At 39.6% G+C, this 24,418-nt stretch overlaps 2 protein-coding genes across 2 annotated transcripts; one reads left to right on the forward strand and one right to left on the reverse strand.

Moving 5' to 3' along the window:
• Positions 1-842: 842 nt before the first annotated feature.
• LOC124287212 (toll-like receptor 4) lies at positions 843-23,861 on the reverse strand. The gene is made up of 2 exons (XM_046723710.1): positions 23,776-23,861; positions 843-3,733 (listed from the first exon to the last, which is right to left on the reverse strand). The coding sequence occupies exon 2, from the start codon at positions 2,513-2,515 to the stop codon at positions 1,133-1,135; it is 1,383 nt and encodes a 460-aa protein (XP_046579666.1). The 5' UTR covers positions 2,516-3,733; positions 23,776-23,861; the 3' UTR covers positions 843-1,132.
• LOC124287140 (ribosome-binding protein 1-like) lies at positions 3,836-19,071 on the forward strand. Its single transcript, XM_046723623.1, has 4 exons — positions 3,836-3,922; positions 4,181-5,019; positions 17,858-18,064; positions 18,681-19,071. The coding sequence occupies exons 1-4, from the start codon at positions 3,836-3,838 to the stop codon at positions 19,069-19,071; spliced, it is 1,524 nt and encodes a 507-aa protein (XP_046579579.1).
• Positions 23,862-24,418: the final 557 nt, after the last annotated feature.

Here is a 24,418-nt window from a genome sequence, read left to right on the forward strand (position 1 = left end):
TTCATATTCACCACACATAACACTGAGAAAACTGAGATGTACTACAATTAAATATAAATGAAATCAATGTGTTGATTTGTTTACAGTTACCACACATAACATACGTGAATCTTCAAAAGAAGCCATGGAATATGCACTAAGTAAGAACAAATAAATACACAATTTACTAAAAACTAACCTCTGCTCAATTGACAAATGTGTTCATCGATGTTGATACAACGCCAGTACAAGGTTCCAGTGCAGATGACAGTCAGCTGACTCACAAAGCCCCACAAAACATCCTGCTACTGAATATAAGGGCGCCGAGGCGACAAAAGCCACCAAGGGAACCACTAGAGCAGGCAAACGCAATGGTAACTGTGCTATTGCGAAAGTAAAGCAGGCAAAAGATTCAAATAAGAATTGACATCAAAATACACTTGGTATTATAAACATAATTACTACCATACAAATATATGTTCCACCAAACATACAATAATTTTTATTATTATTTATTTTATGAAAACAGAATGTAGTTACATACTGTCTTTGGCATTGTCTGTAATCATTAATTCTTCAAGCATCTATGGTTTTCAGAAACAAATATTTTGTATTTCGTTTTTAATGGTGCATTTATAAAAGTCTCCTTTTTTCGCGCTCAGTTCAAGTCTTATTGCCAGGACTGATATAGGAAAAGGTTCGTCTTACCACACTTTGTTTGGTTATACAGTCAATAGTCATCAAGGTTGCAGCTACGCGTACACTACCATATCACTATCAGGGGACATTAGCGATCACAATTAGACGTTACTGAAAAATTCAAGTGTTATTTGCGCAATGGTTTTTTGAGGAGTTTTACAAAACACAAAGGTCTTGACGTAAGCTCATCCTTTTTCAGATGTGAAGTTAAACTCATTAAATTTAGTTGCACCCATTTCATTTACAAACTCAAAAACTGAAAACAGCTTTTGTCCGGGCTCACTGCCTCACAAACTTTGAGATTTGTTACACATACAGCTACAAATATAGCTGTACTCGTATATACAAAAGTATAAAAATGCTCTAGATCGGCAGACAAAACAGTGTGCTAAAGAACAGAAAATGTTGGAATATGGGTACACTTTAAAAGAGGTAACTCCAATGAATCATCACATTACATACTACGTATTGCCCGCTCCAGATTCTGCCAGAACACTTCTTGACCATCCTGATCATCCGTGTACTCTACATAGGAATCTTGACGCATCAACTCCACAATGTCAGGGGTCAGGTCCTTCACAGGGATGTTCTCCAGTACAACAACCAGCAGGGTGTTCCGTCCCGTGTAGATACTCTCCATCTTAGCCATCTCCACTTCGTACTTACACCAGTAGCTCTTCAAGAAGTGTCTTGACAGGACAATCACCGTCTTCCTGCTGGATTTCACGGCGTTCAGGATGTTGGCAGCGATAGCTTCCCCGACGAGAAAGTCTCGGTGATGAATACAGAGCTTTAGACCTTGCATCTCTTCAAGCCTCTGCCTCATTTCCCTAACTACAAGTCCACGGTCCTCATCAGCGTAGGATATGAAGGCATCAAACTCGAACTCCTGTTCCTCCTCTTCTACAGGCAGGTAGCCTCTGTGTCGGTTTCGGGCAACGTAGTAGAGGTACCTCAGTTTCCACCTGTTTCTGTACACGATGCTTGTCACGGCAAATGTCAGGACCAGCATGATGAGACTGAGCATCCCAATCACCACCCCAGTGTAGGATGCACAACTCTTCTCCAGTTCCATTATGATATCTTGTAGGTTGCTCATGTTTTTCTTGCCACCATTTGACCCTGTACAGAGTAAATCTTGAACATCAAAAACACTACTTCGTTTAATGTTTAGCCACTTCAAGAAGCTCAGTGTTTCACATGTACATTTCCATGGGTTTTTATGAAGCTTCATTTTCAGTCCTTTGCTCCCACTGTCATCAATCTGATTTCTAAAGGTTACATCAAGCTGCTCAAAGAGATTATCGGATAAATCTAAAAATTCCAAGTTCCCCAGGTCCCCAATTTTGGCATTCCATGTATTCAAATAGTTGGACCCAACACTCAAGTACTGAAGATTTTCTAAGCCCTTAAAAACGTCCCTTGAAAAAGTACTCAGTTTATTATTTGATAGATCCAGGTGTTCAAGCTTGAATAGTTTACGAAATGTTTCATCATGTAATGTATAGCCAAGATAATTGAAGCTTATATTCAGTATTCTCAAGGAAATAAAATCATCCAAGAAATGTGTGTTCATCAAATCACAATAATTGTGCGATGCATCAATAATTTCCAGATGATGGAACCCGATAATTGGTCCAACCCACTTTGTAAAGAAATTATAAGACAAATCCAAAACCTTTAGTCTGTTCTTACCAAATGTCATTCTAGGGAGGGTGAAACTCAGTTTTGAGTTGCTGACGTTTGCAAGTGTTAGATTTGGTGGAAAGGTGATAGTGACATTACCTGGCCACGCTGTGTCACCAACAAAAAACATGTCCAAAAAGAGAAAAATCATGTTTGTTATAGTTGGCGACAGGGTAATTTGAAATGCAACCTTCACTAGGTGGTGAGGGGTCACTATAAGTCATATGAGGGTTTCCATCAGTGAGGATAGAAGCAAGTTCTGCATATACTGAAAACGGATGAACATAAGATAAATGACATGAAGACGTATCTACAATCTGCAGGTTGGACATTGATCCCATGGTTAGAAGGTACAAACCAAAATAAAACATGTTTTTTCGCATTGAAAGAACTTTCAGGGTTTGTGGCAGAAGGACGGGTACTAGAGGATCCATTACTTCTATCCGGTTATCATCCAAATGTAATTCCTCAAGGACCATATCAGACATATATTTAACTTGTTCCACAGTTACGAGAATGCCGATACCTCGATATCTGTACAGTTTATTGGCTTTTAAATTTTCAGTGAAGAAGTACGAAGACCGTACAAACTCGCAGAAGCCTTGTCAAATCCAAGATCGGAATTTCGGGATATGTCTAACATGTGAATGTTTTGGAGAGGCTCAAATGTATATTGACCAATATCAGTTATTTCACAATTTGTAATGTCTAAGTGTGTTATTCTCTTTAAATAGCGGAATGTTTCATTCGACAAGTCCCTCATGTTGCAGTTTCCTCCAATCGTCAGTGTCGTGACGTTGGTGTCGTTAAATCCTTGTCCAAAAATTGGATTCTTCAGCCCATCTATGTGAAGTTCCTCAAGGGAAACCAGATCCTGGAAAGTTTCATCTGGGTATTGGAGTAAATACATTTCTGCTTGTGAATTATCAGCTTGTCCTTCAAATTCTACCGGAGAATTATTTTCCATTTTCAGAACCTTCAGTTTCTTTTGGAACCGGAACAGTCCTTTTGGATAAACACTTTTGCACAAGGATAGATGATTATGGCTAAGTACCAGAACGTTTAACTCTGTTAGCCCAACAAAATCGTTTCTCCTAAGCATGTTGAGTTTGTTGAATGACACATCCAGGCGTTTTAAAGAGGTATACTTCTTCAGTTGTTTACCAATATTTGTCATTTTGTTATGACTCAGACTCAGCTCTGTGATATTGTTCGGGAGGTGACCGGGAACTGATGGTAAGGATCTGTTTGAACAATCTGCAATGACTTCATCCTTTGTTTCAAAACAACTGCAGAGGTGGCAATGAAGTGATGATCCATCTGCTGACACCAGGACCACCATTAGCCACATGGGTATCCCAAGTCCAATCTGAAAGTAGTTATCATTGTTATAAGCACAGCACTCGTATGGACGTTTGATTATAAGAATTGTAGGTGTAGTTGCCAATAGCAGCTGTGGAGGAAGAGGAGAATGGGGTATAGGAGGGGAGGGGAGAATAAGGAAAAGAAGGAGGAGGAGGAATGGGGTTCAAAGGGGAGAATGAGGAGGAAAGAGAGGGTGTGAAAGTGGGGATGAGAAAGGACGCCATAAAAAAGAAGAATGAAGAGGAAAGGTGGGTGTGAAAGAAGGGAAGGAGGTGGAAAAGAGGGTGTGAAAGAGGGGAAGGAGGAAGAAAGGGGGTGTGAAAGAGGTGTAGGGGAGGAGGAGAGAGGGTGTGAAAGAGGGGAAAGGAGGAGGAAAAGAGGGTGTGAAAGAGGGGGAAGGAGGAGGAAAGGGGTGTGGAAAGAGGAAGGATGAGAAAGGGAGGCATAAAAGGAAGAAGAGAAAGGAGGAGGAAAGGAGGGTGGGAAGAGGGGAGGAGAAAGGACGGATAAAAGGAGAAGGAGGAGGAAAGGAAAGGTGGGTGGAAAGAGGGGAAGAAGGAGGAAAGAGAGGGTGTGGAAGAGGAGGAAGGAGGAGGAAAGGAGGGAGGAAAGAGGGAGGAGGGGAGGAAAGGAAAGGTGTGGAAAGGAGGGGATGGGAAGGAAAGGAATGGAGGAAAGGAGAAAGGAGGAGGAAAGGAAGGGAGGAAAGGAAAGAGGGGAAAAGGAGGAAGAAAGGAAGGAAAGGAAAGAGGTGGAAGAGGAGGAAGGAGGGAAAAGGAAAGAGAGGAAAGGAGGAGGAAAGGAGGGTGGAAAGAGGGAAAGGAGGAAAGGAAAGGGTGTGAAAGGAAAGAGAGGGGAAGAAAAGAGGTGTGGAAAGAGGTGGAAAGGAAGGAGAGGAAAGGAGGAAGTGAAAGAGGAGAAGGAGGAGGAAAAAGGAAAGGAAAGAAAAAGAGGAGGAAGGAGGGAGGAAAGGAGGGTGGTGAAAGAGGGAAGGAGGAAAGGAAAAGAAAGTGGTAGGAAGGAGAGGAGGAAGGAGGAGGAAAGGAAAGGGAAAGAGGGGAAGGAAAGAGAAAAGGAATGGAAGGAAAAGAGGAAAGGAGGGTGTGGAAAGAGGGGGAGGAAGGAAAGGAATGGAGGAAAGGAAGGAAGGAAAGGAAAGGAAAAGGAAGGAAAGGAAAGAGGAGGAAAGGGAGGAAAGGAAAGATGGAAAGGAGGAAGAAAGGAAAGGAAAGAAAGAGGAAAGGAAAGGAAAGGAAAGGAAAGAGAAGGAAAGAAAGGAAAAGAGGAGGAGTGGAAGGAAAGGAAAGGAAGGAGGAAAGGAAAAAAGGAAGGAAGGAATGAAGAAAGGAAAGGAAATGGAAGGAAGGAAGGAAGGAGGAAAGGAAGGAAGGAGGAAAGGAAAGAAAGGAAAGGAAAGGAAGGAAGGAAAGGAGGAAGGAAAGGAAGGAAGGAAGGAAAGGAAAGGAGGAAGGAAGGAAAGGAAAAGAAAAGGAAGGAAGGAGGGAAGGAAGAAGGAAAGGAAGGAAGGAAAAGGAAAGAGGAAAGGAAGGAAAGAGGAAAGGAAGGAAGGAGAGGAATGGAAAGGGAGGAAGAAGAGGAAAAGGAAAGGAGGAATGAAGGAAGGGAAGGAAAGGAAGAAAGGAAAGAAAGGAAGGAAATGGAAAGGAAAGAGGAAAGAGGAAAGGAAGGAAAGGAAAGAAAGGAAAGGAAAAGGAAAAGGAAGGAAGGAGGAAGGAAGGAAAGGAAGGAAGAAAGGAAAGATGGAAAGGAAGGGAAGGAAAGGAATGGAAGGAAAAGGAAGGAAGGAATGGAAAGGATGGAAAGGAATGGAGGAATGGAAGGAAAGAAAGGAAATGGAAAGGAAGGAAAGGAGGACCACAACACAGGACAAAGACATGGATAACCCCAAGAAAGAACGGATAACGGACGAATGACGACGGACGGACACCGACAGGTGATCCCACACGGAGGAAATGGATATGGAGACAACCAATGCACGACCAACATGGAGACCCAGCCACACAGGACCGATCCCACGACCCATACATGGCCAAGGAACGAACATGGAATGAAGCCACACAGCAATAGCTGGACAATGCACGGACACAGGGTACCCCACACAGTCCCATGAACAGATCCAAGGAACGGAATGGATGACGGAAGAGACATCCACACATGGAATATGGATACACATCCAGATAGAGACACGACATGAGGAAGGAGGCACTGAGGAGCCGGACATGGACAACACGCAAAATAACAGGAATGGAAAATGAACGAAGAAATGACAGGAAGAAGTGGATGGAACACGAATAGAGGATAACCAAGGAGTAGTAAGGAAATGGAAGTGGACCATATATGGATACCAAATGGAGAATGAAGGACACACATGACACTTACGGAAAATGGATGGATTTAATATCTTGAAATAACGCACACATGGAATGGATATGGACTTTAATGAAATGGAAATAAACAAACATGGATAATGAGAATGGACTTAAAATATAATGGAAGAAATAGAATGGAAACAGGAAAAGATGGATCTTGAACAATGAAGGAAGGAATAAGAAAAAAGAAGGAATAACGGAATGAAGAATGGAGTGGAACGGAATGGATAACGGAACAGACACTTGAACCCAGGACCAGAGAGATGGAATACGAAGGACAGGATGGATACCTAGGAATGGAGGAGCCCAGCATGGAAGACTTTGCACGGAAAGAAGAATAGGAAAATAGAAGAGAATGAAGGATGGTTCTGGATAGACGGAATGGACTTGGATACAATATGAAAGAAACACGAAAGGACCATAGTGGAAATGAAAGGAGATGGAGTGAAGCCTTTATTGCAATGGAAATGAGATGGAAAGAAGGAAATGGACCCTGCCCAATTCACCATGGATCTAGGGACACGACCTGGAAAGACGGACCATTTTATGGAAAATGGACGATGAAGGAAGATGGAATGAAGGAAGAAAGGTTGACAGTTTTAGATATTCTTAAATATACTGCATGCTGTTTTGTGAAAGAAAGAAAAGGAGGATTGCACATATTAGAAAGGAAGAAATTCGTGGGAAACGAACTGGAATGTGAAGGAAGAATGAATATGGGCCCCTGAAGTTCAATAATCGGAAATCTTATCCGCCGATTCATCTCCTAATGGAAGGTTAAAGAATGAATCTGCCGTTAGGTAAACGGAAGAGGAATGGAAATGGAAGGAAGAAAAGAAGGTTAGTCATGCCGTTAGCTAACGTCGCCGTCAAAGTTTCATTGCGTGGTTAACGTCACTGGTTAGCTTCCATATATCCCATAGTTCCGTTTTTCTGTTTACTTCCGGTTTACCAAAAAGGAAAACGCAAAGAACGCCTGAAAGAACAGACCCAGAAACAGTGAAAGGATGGAGGAAGAATGGAATGAAGAACAAAATGGAAAGGAAGGATGAAGAATGGAATGGAGGGGCGGACAGGGTATGGATGAAATGGAATGAAAGGAACAGAATGAAAGGAAAGGAGAATGAGAAAGACATATGGATCCAACTTGTGGATGATGAAAATAGTAGAAGATGGATGACTGACTGGACTGACTGAGTATAAGGCTCTTACGCTGCTTGTAGCAATTTTCCAGCAAATATCACGGCGGGGGACATCAGAATGGGCTTCTACACATTGTGCCTATGGGGAATCGAACCTGGTCCTTCAAGTAAGTGACGAGCCAACGCTTTAACCATATAGGCTACCCCACCACCACTTTCTTTTTATCGAAAAACTATATACAGCTATAGATAAAGTATGATGAATCCATGAAAATAATATTAATTTTAGAAGCATGCTGTACGTGGATAGAAAATGCATAAATTATCATACACAGAGTTGCTGCTTATTTGGCTACAGTCTTAATGAAATTTTGAATTTCAATAAGAACGAGTCGCTCACTTTTCAATTCTAAAATTGTCATTACTGTATGGCCAAGTCGTGAACATGCTATCAATATCATTTATTAATTACTTGCCAAGCCTGTAAAAAATGTAACGTATGAACACACATTGCCAAATCTTTTAACATCAAACAATAATATAGATGTTGTGTAATCAATACCATAGCTTTTATTTGAAATATGCATTCAATAACAATAGAAAACTTAATATGTTACTAGTACCACGTGCAAGTAATCAAACTATAATCGTACCATAGGCCCCAGGGCCAATACCACTGAATAAAAATCGATCTATTATCCGACCTTACTTTGACAATCTCATGAATAATACTGTGCAATATCGTCATTATCTGAAACGCCTTCACAGACGCATATTCCGGAAAGATGTCTTGAAAAACATGAAGCTGCTGCCTTAATTTCTTATAGATTGAACATAATGTCCTCGATAATTCATTATCCAGATGAACCCTACTTAGTTCAATCTACGGGCAGCGGACTGCAGAAAATGCATAATTCTTGTTAATGACTTCACGGTCGGAAAACATATACGCATATCACAAGTATTATGGTGAAACCACGTAGTAGATAAACATAAGTTCCTCGATACCAATAATCAGGTGAACCTCCATTTACCGGCATTGAGAATTTTTCAATGTTCCTGAGTGCACGGAAAACATGCATTATATTCTCATAAGTGTATTATAGAACGCTGCAACGATTCCGGCAGAAATGTCACTATTGTGCCACAGCGCATTCTTATATGAACCTATTAGTGTAGTACATTTAAGCATTCAGATATTGTTATAAAATAACTTAAAAATCTAAATATTAATGTGTAATATCACAAGAGAGAAGTGTTAAAGTTCGCCGTGACAAAAAAGGTTTCTCTGATATTCAAACATAATATTTAATCAAAGTGACTACGAAGTAGGCCTGCATATCATTCACACAACAGAAATAGATACACAAGAATGTTGCGTTTATTTTCCTACACATCAGTTGGTGAGAGCAATGTTTATGAACTGGCTTTTCACCACTTAATACAGCATTTTTTAAAAGATGATTTGCTTCAATTAAAACATCTGGAAGAATGGTGCTAAATTAGGCCTATTGCTGAAAATGATTAGTAAAAAATGAAATTAAAATCCATCTATGGGAAGGGATGCCGCATTTTAATATCAAAACAAAAATCTGACAATTTACTTGAGTATAGATTTTCAAAAAATAGCACAGTAATTAACAATGATATCAGGTTTTAATAAAATCACTAATAATTTGGAAACGTTGCCGATAAGCCTGGAATCGTGTTCAGATGTTTTCATAAATACATTCTCACATCGAACGCCCAAGTGCACTTTCTATATTCTATTGATAGTGTTTACATAATCAATGCTTCGCGAAGGCCGGTATTGAAACGCCAATTACATCACTTGTATTTCATATTCAGCGGCGACAAAATGAATCACTGCATTCTAAGGTTGGGACGGGTAATTGGGTACTTGAACTGGGTCGGGTATTGAGCTGAATCGAGTCCTATTTGTAGGAATCGAGTATCCGGAAAGGAGAGAGCTCCTGCAATGACAAGTGTTGCAGATTACCAGCTTGTCTTTTTCATTTTTGACGTAACACATAGTAACATCATTGGAGTGAGTGAGTTTAGTTTTAGGCCGCACTCAGCAATATTCCAGCTATATGGCGGCGGTCTGTAATAATTGAGTCTGACCAGACAATCCAGTGACGAACATACCATGAGCATCGATGTGCGCAATTGGGAACCGATGACATATGTCAAATTCAAGTCAGCGAGTCTGACCCAATTCGATCCCGTTAGTTATCGCCTCTACGACAAGCATGGGTTACTGAAGATCCATGTTCTAACCCGGAAATTCACGGGTTTCTATTTTGAAAGAAGGAAATGCATCCCGCCCAACTAATTACAGACCTATTAGTTTAATACCTATCCTTTGGAAAATCCTTGAAAGAATAATGGTAAAGCATGTGCACGACCATTTCCATGAACATAACATTTTAAGTAAATTCCAGTACGGTTTTACTGCTAGTCATTCTACTACATCTCAACATAGACATTTATCATAATATATGCTCAGTCCTAGATAATCACCACCTTTACTGTATGCTGTTTTGTGATATTTCAAAAGGTTTATTGCACAAATTAGAAAATGATGGTGTTCGTGGAAACGTACTTAGTTGGTTAACTAACTATCTATCTGGGCCCCGTTGTTCAATACTCGGTTATCTTATCCGCCGGTTAACTCCTAACGGCCGGTTAAATCCTTAACCGGCCGTTAGGTAACCGAACATTAAATATGCGTTGTTCAAAACATGGTTAGTCATGCCGTTAGCTAACGTCGCCGTCAAAGTTTCACAGTGTGGTTAACGTCACTGGTTAGCTTCCATATATCCCATAGTTCCGTTTTCTGTTTACTTCCGGTTTACCAAAAATGGAAACGCAAAATGTCGCCTGCACCCCAAGGAAAAAGAGAAGTCGAAATTTCTCTGCTGACGAAGAGAATGTAATCCAGTCAATGGTTGAGGCCAACTCTATAGTTTATCATAGGCATGCGATTGTCGTAGCGTTACGAACGTTTTGTATTGGAACACAAGGTTCCAGCCGTTTGCATAATTTATATTTCAAAGACATATGATCCCAACTCTGTGTGACACTTACTTCAATTCCAGCAACAGCAAAGACATTTTAATGACTGACTGACTGACTGAGTTTGGTTTTACGCCGCTTTTAGCAATATTCCAGCAACATCACGGCAGGGGAACACCAGAAATGGGCTTCACACATTGTGCCCATGTGGGGATTCGAACCCGGGTCTTCGGCGTGACGAGCCAACGCTCATTAGGCTACCCCACCGCCCCACTTTTAATGAAAAACTATAGCACAGCTATAGATAAAGTATGATGAATCCATGAAAATAATATTAATTTTAGAAGCATGTTGTACGTGGATAGAAAATGTATAAATATTACACACAGAGTTACGCTTAGACGGCTACAGTCTTAATGAATCTTTGAATTCCCACAAGACCTATCGCTCACTTTTCACTCCTTAAATTGTCATTACTGTATGGCCAAGTCGTGAAGATGCTATCAATATCATTTATTAATTATTTGCCAAGTCTGTAAAAAAATGTAATGTATGAACACACATTGCCAAATCTTTTAACATCAAACAATATAGATGTTGTGTAATTAATACCATAGCTTTTATTTGAAATATGCATTCAATACCAATAGAAACTTAATATGTTACTAGTACCACGTGCAAGTAATCAAACTATAATCGTACTATAGGCCCCAGGGCCAACACTGCTGAATAAAATCGATCTATTATCCGACCTTACTTTTGACAAGAATCTCATGAATAATACTGTGCAATATCGTCATTATCTGAACGCCTTCACAGACGCATATTCCGGAAAGATGTCTTGAAAAACATGAAGCTGCGTCTAATTTATAGATGAACATAATGTCCTCGATACTCATTATTCAGATGAACCTTCATTTAGTTCAATTCACAAGTGACTGCAGAAAATGCATAATTCTTGTTAATGACTTCACGGTCGGAAAACATATATTATATTTCATAAGTGTATTATAGAACGATGTAGTAGATAAACATAAGTTCCTCGATACTCATTAATCAGGTGAACCTCCATTTAATGCATTGATAGTTCTTTTCAATGTCTTCGAGTACGGAAAACATGTATTATATTTCATAAGTGTATTATAGAACGCTGCAACGATTCGGCAGAGAAATACTATTGTGCCATAGTATTCCTTATATGAACCTATTAGTGTATAACATTAGCATTCAGATATTGTTATAAAATAACTTAAAAATTCCAAATATTATCGTGTAATATCACAAGAGATAGTGTTGTGTTCGCTGTGACAAAAAGGTTTCGATATTCAAATATAATATTTAATCAAAGTGACTACGAAGTAGGCCTGCATATCATTCACAACAGAAATAGATACATAAGAATGTTATGTTTATTTTCCTACACATCAGTTGCGAGAGCAATGTTTATGCTAACTAAGTTTTCATCAATTAATACAGCATTTTTAAAAGATGATTTGCTTCAATTAAAACATTCGAAGAATGAAAAAGAAATTAGGCCTATTGCTGAAATGATTAGTAAAAATGAAATTAAAATCCATCTATGGGAAGGGATGCCAGACGGACATATCAAAACAAAATCGGATAATTACTTGGAGTATAGATTTTCAAAAATAGCATAGTAATTAACAATGATATCAGGTTTTAATAAAATCACTAATAATTCTGAAACGTTGCCGATAAGCCTGGAATCGTGTTCAGATGTTTTCATAAATACACTCACACGAACGCCCAAGTGCACTTTGCGCCCTATTGGATAGTGTTTACATAATCACGTTTCGCGAAGGCCGGTATTGAAACGCCAATTACATCACTTGTATTTCATATTCAGCGGCGACAAATGAATCACTGCATTCTAAGGCTGGGACGGGTACTTGGGTACTTGAATCCGGGTCGGGTACAGCTGGAATCGAGTCCTATTTGTAGGAATCGAGTATCCGGAAAGGGAGAGAGCTCCGTAATGACAAGGGCAGACAATAGCTTGTCTTTTTCATTTTTGACGTAACACACAGTAACATCATTGAGTGAGTGAGTTTAGTTTTAGGCCGCACTCAGCAATATTCCAGCTATATGGCGGCGGTCTGTAAATAATTGAGTCTGGACCAGACAATCCAGTGATCAACAACATGAGCATCGATGTGCGCAATTGGGAACCGATGACATATGTCAACCAAGTCAGCGAGTCTGACCACCCGATCCCGTTAGTCGCCTCTTACGACAAGCATGGGTTACTGAAGATCCATGTTCTAACCCGGAAATTCACGGGTTTTTACATCTTTGGTCTTGTCCGATTAATGGAGCATAGTTTTAATTACTGTAATTTAACTTTGCATGAGCAGTGAGTAGTTAAGTTACAGTAGCAGCAGGAACAAAATGTTGGTTGTTATAACGAGGAATGTAAGTAATGGTGTTACTCTCTATTATGGTTAAACAGACGTAAATTAAATAGCTTGAGGTCAGTTTTAATGTCTTATTACCAACTATTCAAGTTTTCTACAATAATCTCTGTCAAATCGTGATTGAATATTCAGAAAGTTGACCCGAATGTATTTCTTACATTTCCGGGTACTCGATTCCGATTCGGGTACGTACATGCGGGTACTCGATTCAATTGTTTCCTACTCGTCCCAGCCATACTGAATTCCTCATACATTTTAGAATCTAATTACAACTGGTCTTTTTGGCACCAATACCAAGTGTCTAGATAAAGTGAAACGAAAGATATTGGGGGCGGAAACAACTGCTGTGCTCGAAAGACAACACCTGTTTGAAATGTAAACAAAGAAAATTTCAGACTTTACACTGTGTAGCATTTTCTCAGACACCCATTTGCATGGAAAGAGCATAGTAGCAAGAAATAGGAAATTAGAAATAGATACAATACAGGAATGTGATGTGTTTACACGAAACTGTGAAGTTTCTGTCCTGCCTGACGCCATGACTGACGCAAAATCACGCAGAACGACAACGGTAATAATCGGCATTTCTGGCTTCTTCTCTTTCTTAAAATGGGAGTGTATTTGGCAATTTCTCTGAGGTGACGGTCGGTAGAATAAGAGTATACACAATCACCATATCCCGCCGATTACACTTTCAGTATCATAATGTAATCGTTCGGATTGTTTTTCATGAAACTAATTTAATTATCTACATGCAGCCTTGTTCAATATGATATACGTGGGTATAGGGTGTACGTGTTATATTCTTTGAAAGTGTTTGTTTGAATAATATTTACAGAAGAAATTCACACATTTAGTGTAGTAAAGCATATATAAACCTTTCCACAAGTGTTAAAAGATGAAACGTAGGTATCATTTACTTGTACAACATGTATTTTAGTTCCTATGATGTGCATAGATACAGTTTCGTATGTAACTCTTCGTCAGAATAATTTCCAATATCGAAGTCCAGTCCACGATACACCCTATCCTTTCTTTGCTGAACTGGCATCATGAAAGCAGTGTTAGCCATGAACGCCATTTGCGAGTTAACCACACTGTTAAAAAGTTACCGGCGGTCCTTAGGTGTTTTAACTTAACGTCACGTTAACAGCCTGTTAAAAGTTAACAGAGTTTGGAACAACAAGATAACCCTCTGTTATTAGGTAACAGTCGGCTAAATGTACTTAACGGCTGGTTAAAAGATAACCGAGTTTTGAACAACCGGACCCTGATAGACGACAGTGTGTCTCTGTTAATGGAGCATTATGAAAAACTAAATGTTACTGCAGGGGTTCCTCAAGGATCTGACCTTGGTTAATTTGCGTTCCTTGTATATATCAATGATGTCCCCTTGAAATTTACAAAATATCACAATGATGTTGCCCGATGACACATCAATCGGTGTTCCGGGAAAATATGTAAAATCCATAGAAGCAACTCTCAACTATGACTTAGCCCAATTGAATAAATGGGCAGAAAAGTGGTGTGGTGTGTTCTAACGGTTATATCTCAAATACATGTAGAGGCGGGAGGCCTAACGGGTATGAACAACAATAAAAACTTTCATGCATTTATGACCCACATTTTCGAACCTTTTATCAGTCTCTAAAAGGGAGCTGGCAAAAGATTTTAATGAGCTTCGTCCTTCAAGCCTGAAAACCTTAGTTTTAATATGGTTGATTAATCCTTATTCATTTATCAAATAAAGTAGTGAGGTTGTGCTTTAAATATTGTTATAAATTTCTAAAATATATGGACACTATTGGGACGTTGGTAACTGTCATCAGACATTATTTGACGACATTTCTCATGGTTTGAATATAGCCGACTTTATAGAAGATAAATATCAGTTTACAACACAACTGCCTAAATCTTGGTATTTTCGGAACCAGAGAAGGGATATGCCGATATTTAGGTCGTTAACCTAGCATATTATGGTCACGAATATAATTTTCTATTTATTACCGAAGTCTTTAATTGAGGAAATTGCACGATAATCTACTTTCCAACAAAGGCAGGCTCCCCGTCATCGTTGTATTTAGAAGGCGGCTTCTTAGAAGCAACGTGACGTCATAACATTGTTCATGATGTCATGTCACCATGACAAAGTGATATTTTACCCGGTGCATATCGCATGAAAACAAATTATCCCCGATATGTTTGCCCTCGTATGTTATAAGCATTGTTATTATCATTCTTTGAGGTTAATGCCACCCGTTGAATTCTTTGTTGTATTTTGAGCGGTGAAACTAAATAAATGATTTCTTTGGTCTACCCATAACAATTAAGGTGTCAACTTCCACTGTATACCTTACAGAAAGAAGTTTTGACTTTACTTTGATAACGAGCACATCTGATCGATTCCTTGAAGTAAATGATGCAATTCAATATCATTTCTACATTTTATTTTAAATGCATCAATCAAATACAACAAATGAGGAGACAGATTGACTGCTATGTGGCAAGGAATAACCAGGCGCCAGCGATTTATGATATCCTTAGCAAATGTAACTTAAAATTCCCTCTCATAAAAATACAATAATATGTAGTAATATGATGAAGAAAATAATACGAACCAGGTTAAACTATGACAATGCAATATATGAATGTATGATCGAAACATAAATCATAATAAATCACATATGATCAAAACATAAAATTGACTTCAAATATATCCTTGCGTCAACACTGAAAATAATTCGAAAATGAAGAAGAAGAAACGTACATTTCAAAGCGTAAACAAACAATATCCTGTTATTTTGGGATATGCTATGAAGAACTTCAAAATGTAATAGAAATAACGTTAAATTATTGAAAGCTATTGCTCGTAAAATATGTCCTTGCGTCAACATCGAAAATAACTCCATAATGAAAAAACAGTTAACTTTAATTTTCGAAACATACACAAATAATCTCTGGCTTTTAAGACGTGTCACGAATAATTTCACAGCTGGTAGAATTAACATGAAATTATAGAAACCATATGCTAACAAAAATTTGAAAATTAGTAATGACAAAGCGTTTGTCACAAACATAGCTATCACCCCCGCCACATGTCAATATCTGAATGTCGCAATTATCCTCTGTCTGACCCTGAAAATTATGTAAACGTTACCGAAACTGTCATCTGATGCCTTGAACAAATTCCACCCATTAGGTTTGGAGACATCGCAAGAATACTCGCTGTGACCTCGAAAATAATCCGAAGGTCACTGAATTCGACTGGCGTTAGACGATACTCCCAAAGCATCTTGGTACTACCTTTAAGCAAAACATATTAATTCTGTCTTGTATTTTCGGACTAAAAAGTTAGACATGTGCAAAAACACAAAACTTAAAATGAGCACAAGTTTCCCAATCAATTGGTGTTGGGGGAATCCCGCCAGTACACCTTGATATACAATTGGATCAAAATCTATTAATACTTTCCTGAGTTCGCGGCTACCAAGCTTGGTATGTGCAAAACTGTTACACCTTCGCTGTGACCTTTAAAATGACCGCAAGGTCACTAAATTCAAGTGGTGTCGGTAAATCTCCAATCTCCAGTCAATAAACCTTGGTACCAAATTTGAACAAAATCCTTCATTTCTTTCTCGAGTTCTTTCAGTAAACAGAATGGGAAGTCATTTGAACAAACGATTGTAGTTTTGAAATTGCTTTTTTGTGCAGTTTAATATCTAAGTTTGATTCTAGCCGACTTCTACCAATCTCAAACATAGCATATTTTGTTTTCTGAAGTTTGTGATGCATTTCATTGCAGATTTTACGTTTTGTGGGAGTACGAAGCCAATATACAAAGTCTCACAAAATGGGGATCGTGAGGCTGCAACATAGCCAAAGCAATTTGCTTGAGACTGACAGATAATATGTAGAAAAATAAAACATAAAAACAGCTGCATTTGTATCATATTCTAGGTGAGGCTGACTACTATTTGAACGTCCCTCGTAGTTATTCCCGTCAGAACACCCACCCACCTCTCCGATTCTACATGCATGCAAGTGTGTTAGTTATACCCGTTAGAAACCAACCCCTACCCCACCCCCACTTTATATGTATACATATCAAAACCTCAAAAGATATTTGCGAAAAGACATGATACAGAGGACAGTTTATATCGATTATATATCAGGACGAATATCATTTTCGTCATTTAGCTAAGATTTGTCAATTCTTTCTTGGGTTATCGCGCTAACAATCTCTATATTGGCAAAACCCTCAGATTTTTGCTGTGACCTTGAAAATTATCTCAAGGTCACTCCATTTCCCTTGTATCGGTGAATCTCGCCAATATACCTTGGTACCAAATTTGAACCATATCCATCATTTCTTTCTAGAGTTATCGCCCTAACAAGCTTATTTGATGTATGAAATGCAACGAAAAACAAACACCTGCGTATTTACGAGTGATTAAAACTGTTATTACAATTTACGTAAATATTTATTACATTTTACCGCAACGAAAATTATTACAATTTACGTCAATTTTTATCACAATTTGCGTATAACAATTTACGTCAATTTTTATTACAATTTACGTTTTTATTACAATTTACGTCAAGTTTATTACAATTTACTGCAAGTATTACAATTTGCGTTTTTATTACAATTTACGTCGTAACAGAGGGGAAGGAGGAGGAAAGGAGGGTGTGAAAGAGGGGAAGAAGGAAGAAAGGAGGTTGTGAAAGTGGGGGATGAGAAAGGACGGTGTAAAAGAGAAGAATGAGGAGGAAAGGAGAGTGTGAAAGAGTTGAATGAGTCGGAAAGGAGGGTGTGAAAGAGGGGAATGACGAGAAAGGGGATGTGAAAGAACGCTAGAAGGGAGAAAGGAGGGTGTGAAAGTGGGAAGGAGGAGGAAAGGAGGGTGTGAAAGGGGAATGACGAGAAAAGGGGTGTGAAAGAAGGGTAGAAGGAAGAAAGGAGGGTGTGAAAGTGGGATGGAGGAGGAAAGGAGGAGGGTGTGAAAAGAAGGTGGAATGAGGGGAGAAAAATGGAGGGTGTGAAGAGGGGAGCTCGGAGGAAAGGGGGGTGTGAAAGAGGAGAATGAGGAGGAAAAGGAGGGTGAAAAAGAGGGAATGAGGAAGAAAGGAGGGTGTGAAAGAGGGGAGGAGGAAAGGAGGGTGTGAAAGAGGGGAAGGAGGAAGGAAAGGAGGGTGTGAAAGTGGGAAGGAGGAAGAAAGGAGGGTGGAAAGGAGGAAGGAGGAGGAAAGGAGGGTGGAAAGAGGGGAAGGAGGAAGAAAGGAGGAAAAGGAAAGAGGGGAAGGAGGAAGAAAGGAGGAGGTGTGAAGAGGGAAGGAGGAAGAAAGGAGGGTGAAAGAGGGAAGGAGGAAGAAAGGAGGGTGTGAAAGAGGGGAAGGAAGGAAGGAAAGAGGAAGGAAGTGAAAGAGGGGAAAGAGGGAAGGAGGGAAGAAGGAGGGTGGAAAGAGGGGAAGGAAAGGAAGAAAGGAGGAAAAGGAAAGAGGGGAAGGAGGAGGAAAGAGGAAGGAGGAAGAAAGAGGGTGTGAAAGAGGAAGGAGGAAGAAAAGGGGTGTGAAAGAGGGGAAGGAGGAAAAAGAGGGTGTGAAAGGAGGAAGGAGAAAGAAGAAAGGGGAAGGAGGAAGAAAGGAGGGGAAGAAGGGAAGTGGAAGAGGAGGGAAAAGGAAGGAAGGAAAAGGAGGGTGAAGGAAGGAAGGAGGGGAAAGAGGGAAGGAGGGAAAGGAAGGAAGGAGTGAAAGGAGGGTGAAGGAAGGAGGAAGAAAGGAGGGTGTGAAAGAGGGGAAGGAGGAAGAAAGGAGGGTGTGAAAGAGGGGAAGGAGGAAGAAAGGAGGGTGTGAAAGAGGGGAAGGAGGAAGAAAGGAGGAGGGTGTGAAAGAGGGGAAGGAGGAAGAAAGAAAGGAGGGTGTGAAAGAGGGAAGGAGGAAGAAAGGAGGGGGAGGGTGTGAAAGAGGGGAAGGAGGAAGAAAGGGGGTGTGAAGAGGGGAAGGAGGAAGAAAGGAGGGTGTGAAAGAGGGGAGGAGGAAGAAGAAAAGGAAGGAGGAAGAAAGGAGGGTGTGAAAGAGGGGAAGGAGGAGAAAGGAGGGTGTGTGAAAGAGGGGAAGGAGGAGGAAAGAGGGGGTGTGAAAGAGGGGAAGGGGGGGAAAAGAGGGAAGGAGGAAAAGGAGGGGTGTGAAAAGAAAGGAGGGTGGGGAAGGAGGAAGAAAGGAGGGTGTGGAAAGAGGGAAGGAGGAAGAAAGGAGGGTGTGAAAGAGGGAAGGAGGAAGAAAGGAGGGTGTGAAAGAGGGGAAGGAGGAAGAAAGGGGGGTGTGAAAGTGGGGAAGGAGGAAGAAAGGAGGGTGTGAAAGAGGGGAAGGAGGAAGAAAGGAGGGTGTGAAAGAGGGGAAGGAGGAAGAAAGGAGGGTGTTAAAGAGGGGAAGGAGGAAGAAAGGAGGGTGTGAAAGAGGGGAAGGAAGGTGACTTTAAGAATGCCTTTATCCCTGTGATAAGTGTTGTTTTTGTTAGTAGTCACCTTTAACCCCTAGGCTATCTCACAGCCCCGAAATGTGCACCAAACCTCACATCAAAGAATGTAATATTGACTTATTACATCTCTATGCCAATTTCTATCTCCTACTCCTTGGCAGCTGGTAGGGCTGAGTTAGGCCTTTCTTTCATGAAGTTTAAAATGTCTGGCACAAATTTAATACATTTTCAGCCGGAATATATACAATAATGAAGTAAATGTGACACACAGATTGGTCCAAGGATGGTTGCAATATTTTCCTATCCAAACCAATATCTTTCAGAAAGCTCAATTTTCACTGCTGAGGCAAAGGCTATTCTGACAGACTCAGCGAATATTTCATTATTCCCTGTCATGTCTTCAGGCACTGAAAAATATACTCATGGAAAAGTATAAGGGAACACCTGAAAGTACAAGTGTTCCTTTATTCTTTTCCAGAATTTCTCCCACAGTGCAAGACATAGCTTGTGAAGAAACCTGGAAAATAATGTGTTCCTTTATTCTTTTCCAGAATTTCACCCACAGTGCAAGACATAGCTTGTGAAGAAACCTGGAAAATAATAATCAAAAAAAGTCAAGTCAAAATATGATTATTTGAATGTAAGGCCACCGGCCCATATACAGCGGTTACAAAGAAGGTTCTCATTTAGGAGGATAACAATTGTTTTCTTAACATAATAGCATGATGGATATACAGTGATAATCTTTTTTAAAATGGAGACATCGCATGAGGAAACAATTTTGTAAAATGCTGCATTATTACTTCTGATTGTAATACAGTTACGGAGATAATCAGAACGGATTTTATCATAGGCTGGACATTCAACAAGAAAATGTAATTCGTCTTCAATGCCTTTTTTACAAAATTGACATGATCTATAATTTCTATCAATGGATAGTCTTCTTCCTTCATTTACTTTTAAATCTAATAGCCCCAATCTAAATTTTACAAGTAGCAGTCTCAGATTCTTTGTAGTCACGAGGGATAAATATCTTTCTGGTTCTAAAAGGGACTTAAACTGTCTGTAACAATCAAAACGGGAGCTTTCTTCTAACCTCGAGTGCCATTCTTGTTGAAAAATACATATACAGCGATCTCTAAACTGGTTCAGGAAAACATTGACATTACCTTCGGATTGGTTTAACCAGACGATACCAAAACCTTTAGAACAAAGAAGGTTCCTTATATGGGACGCCCACGTTTCTTTGCCGTTACTGTCTAAATGTAGAAGCATATTGTAGGAGATTTTCGGGAGACGGTGATCATGCATTTGTACTATCTTTAGCCAGTATTTTAAGCATCTAATTTGAGCATTAATTAAAACTGGAAATCTCCATATACCATGTCGTTATGGGTAGATTGTGTAACGCCTAAAAATTTCTTGCAGGCCAGTAAGTGTATCCTTTCAACCTTTCCATATTTCGGAACCGTACAAAAGAATAGGCTGAATTTGTACATCAAATAATTTGAAAAACACGTTGTGGGTAAGGAAACCAACATTGTTATAAACGGACATGAGGTATAGCAGTGCTTCCTTAGCTCTGAGAGCTAAATCTGCAGCACAATGTGCCCAGTTCATAGTAAAGAAAAGCTTTACACCGAGGTATTTATAATGATTTACGACATTAATGAGTTTAGAATTAAAACACCACTTTTCCTTCGAAGAGAGGGGACCACCTTTTCTAAATACAACAATATTAGTCTTTTCAAGATTTACTGATAGCGACCATTCTGAAGAATATCTTTCTAGTATGTTTAGTTGGTTTTGTAACCCAATAATTGAGGTAGATACTAGAATTACATCGTCTGCAAAAAGTAACATAAATATTTCAATAATGTCGGGAAATAACTGGACACCATGCTTACCTTGCAGCGAAATATCATTATATAATTCGTTTATGAAGAAAGAGAACAGGATAGGGCTCATAATACATCCTTGTCTTAAACCGACTGGACAATTTAAAAAATCAGATAAACCACCTTGACTGCGTACACATGATTTGATATTTGAATACAATGACGTAAGCATGGTGTACATTTGGCCTCCCAGACCCGCATTTCTAAGACAAAACCATAGTTTGGAACGATCAACTGAGTCGAACGCCTTTTTAAAATCAACAAATGCAACATACAATTTAGATTTGCGTCGAGATAAACATTTCTGAATAATTGCATATATGGTGAAAATATGGTCTGATGTGGAATAAGACTTCCTGAATCCTGCTTGACATTCGGAAATTTTATCGTGCATGTTTGCCCACAGTGTAAGTCTAGTATTAAGAATAGATGTAAAAGCTTTACCTAAAATAATGATATACCTCTGTAGTTGTCTGGGTTGTTTACATCTCCCTTTTTATGAACTGGGACAATAATTGAGCGTGACCAGACTTCTGGAAAGTAGCCATCATTGAATATTTTGTTAAAACATTTACTAAGAAATGGCACAATTTCAGAACTTGAACATTTCAACATTTCCACAAGAACCAGATCGAGACCAGGTGATTTACCACATTTAAGACTATTAATGGCATTCAAAATTTCACTGTCTGTAATATGGCAGTCTAGCACCTGTCTGTCTATGTCATCGAGTATAGGGGGTGAGTCATCTATAGAGTTATCTTCATTCTGGATAATCTGAAAGATATTATATTGTTATTCTTAAAGACTGACTTAAAATGGACAAGCCATTCTGATTTTGATATCTGATTAATGGGGCCTGATTTTTGTCTGAGTGAGCGGACTCGTTTCCAGAAAAGGGATGGGTTATGTAAAGAGTCGTTTAATTTTCTAAGGTTGTTTTTGCATTGGTTTATTTTGAATTGTCTACAAAAGGCTATATATTTATTTCGTTCCCTACAGTATAAGGCTCGGTTGTTATCAGAGCGATTACGTCTAAATCTTCTAAGTGCTTTTCTAGCACGTTGTTTAGCTGCTCTACACTCTTTGTTAAGTCTAACTTTAGGTTTCCTATCAAGGTTAGTCGTCTTCCTCATACACTGTGCGGCCTCTAAAATAATTTTGACAAAGTCGCTTATTGCTAGTTCTATATCGATATCTAACGCATCGGTGATTACATCATGCAACAGAGATAGTTTAGATCGCAAGATGGATAAAAATGTATCCTTAAGTGAATCATTCCACACAACTTTCTCTTCTAGATTAGAAGGATTTCTAGTGGAGAGTGTACATGCGAAATTACAGGTCAGTTCTAATTGAGAGTGATCACACTCAGATCGGTCGCCAAACTGAAAGAAGGATGGAGTGCAAATACAATAATCATTGACGCTGCAACCCTGCTGGCCTATATATGTACATCCCCCCTTCCATGTCATAGGCAACTCTTCCATTTACAATATAAAGTTGTAGAGCATAGCAAAGGTCAAGAAGTATACGCCCAAATTTATTAATCACCTTGTCATGTGACTTCCGGTTTGACACCGTGACGTCATCATGGCAGAGAGTGTCTCTCTGCATGTATTCAGCACTCCGTGCATCAAGTTCAACTGGAACATTATTCCCCTTCTCCTGTTCTCGCGTTCATGTCACCACAAAGAACTATATGCGAGTCCTGGAGATCAGTCAGATTTTCTAAGACGAAAGTCTCCATCTGATTTATGTGACAATCAGTGTTATGTCTAGCGTAATATGACGACCCGTCTGGTGGGATATATGTGCATAACAAAGCTATGTCCCTATTAAGTGAAAACGCTTCTTTCTTTAGTTTTATGCAAAGAAGATTATCAACATTCGTGTTGATTATTTTGGTAAATCGGGAAAGTGATTGATGGATACAGACACATATGCCACCAGACAAGCGACCATGTTCCGATAGCTTTACAGCTGGACTGTAGTAAATATCGTAGTCATCAAGCCACTGTTGATTTACTAGTGTACTAACAAAGGTCTCAATAAGACAAACTATCTTGAAGTTACTTAAATAGGCTTTAAAATCATTATTATCAAGTTTATTAGACAGGCCATTTATGTTCCAACTTAGTGTAGAAAAGACAGAAATATCTGTGAGCTGTGTAGAAAATCCCTGTGAAATCTGGTTTGCGCTTTGACAATTGTCCTATTGGCTGGTTCCAGCTTCTAGCCCACTGATACCACTTTCTCCCCTGGCGAGAGAAATGTCCACTCATGCGGGATGTAGCAGGCTGAATGAGGAAGGAACACTTGTACTTTCATGTGTTCCCTTATTTGTTTCCATGTGTATATATTCTCTAATCATTGACATTATATAACAATCTTTCCACTGACCAATACGACAGCGATTTTTGTTGGTTACCGTGTCCTGTCGGCATATTTCATAACACAAAGTCTGATGCTGCATCTACTGCATCTCTTGACAAATCCGTCTCTACACTTTAGACACCATGCTATGACTTTAAACCCCAAATACAAACAAACTGGAACACCAAAGTAGATGTGAACATCTTCATGACACTAAACCAATATATGTCTGTGTATGCGTGCGCGCTTGTGTGTGTATGTATGCGTGGGTACGTGCGTGTGTGGTTAATAGGATAGGCATGTACTTACCCACAACGTCATGACTGTGGCTATCAGGGCGCGGAGCTGTCAGGGAATGCTGTTAAACAGCAGACGTGTATCAGAGATTGGCTTGCACCTGTTAATACTTCCTGCTTTAGTGTTGGAGTCAAGTATGCCCGTCACACCTCATACATATCAGTTTGAATGGATGCATTGTATGTTATCTCTCATTCCGGGTATCGTTGCAGAGTATCAACAGTGGCCAGGTTCGTCCAAAGCGCAGCAGCCAGACTCCAATATCTGCTATGTGGTCCTTATAATAGCGATAAGCCCAACCACTCAATCCTTTCTTGGTATTGCATGTGATATGAAAGCCATTATGGCAAAGTATGCCGAGGGTTGTCCTCAGCAGCTCCATTGGAGTAATGGTGCTAATAATGAATAATCAAATCATTGTTTGATTATTTACAAATGTCCACGTCACTTGAAATTACACATTCTGTCCACGTCACCTGATATTCCACATTCTCACCACGTTCAGCTCATATTCCACACCGTGTCCACGTCACCTCATATTCCACTGTGTGTACTTGTCACGTCATATTCTAGAGTGTGTCCACGTCACCTCATATTCCACATTCTCTCCACATCGCCTCGTATTCCACAGTATGTTCACGTCACCTTATATACC

The sequence above is a fragment of the Haliotis rubra genome, unplaced genomic scaffold (assembly GCF_003918875.1).
Source record: "Haliotis rubra isolate DU_JTF1 unplaced genomic scaffold, ASM391887v1 Scf4, whole genome shotgun sequence".
In the NCBI taxonomy this organism is placed as follows: Eukaryota; Metazoa; Mollusca; class Gastropoda; order Lepetellida; family Haliotidae; genus Haliotis; species Haliotis rubra.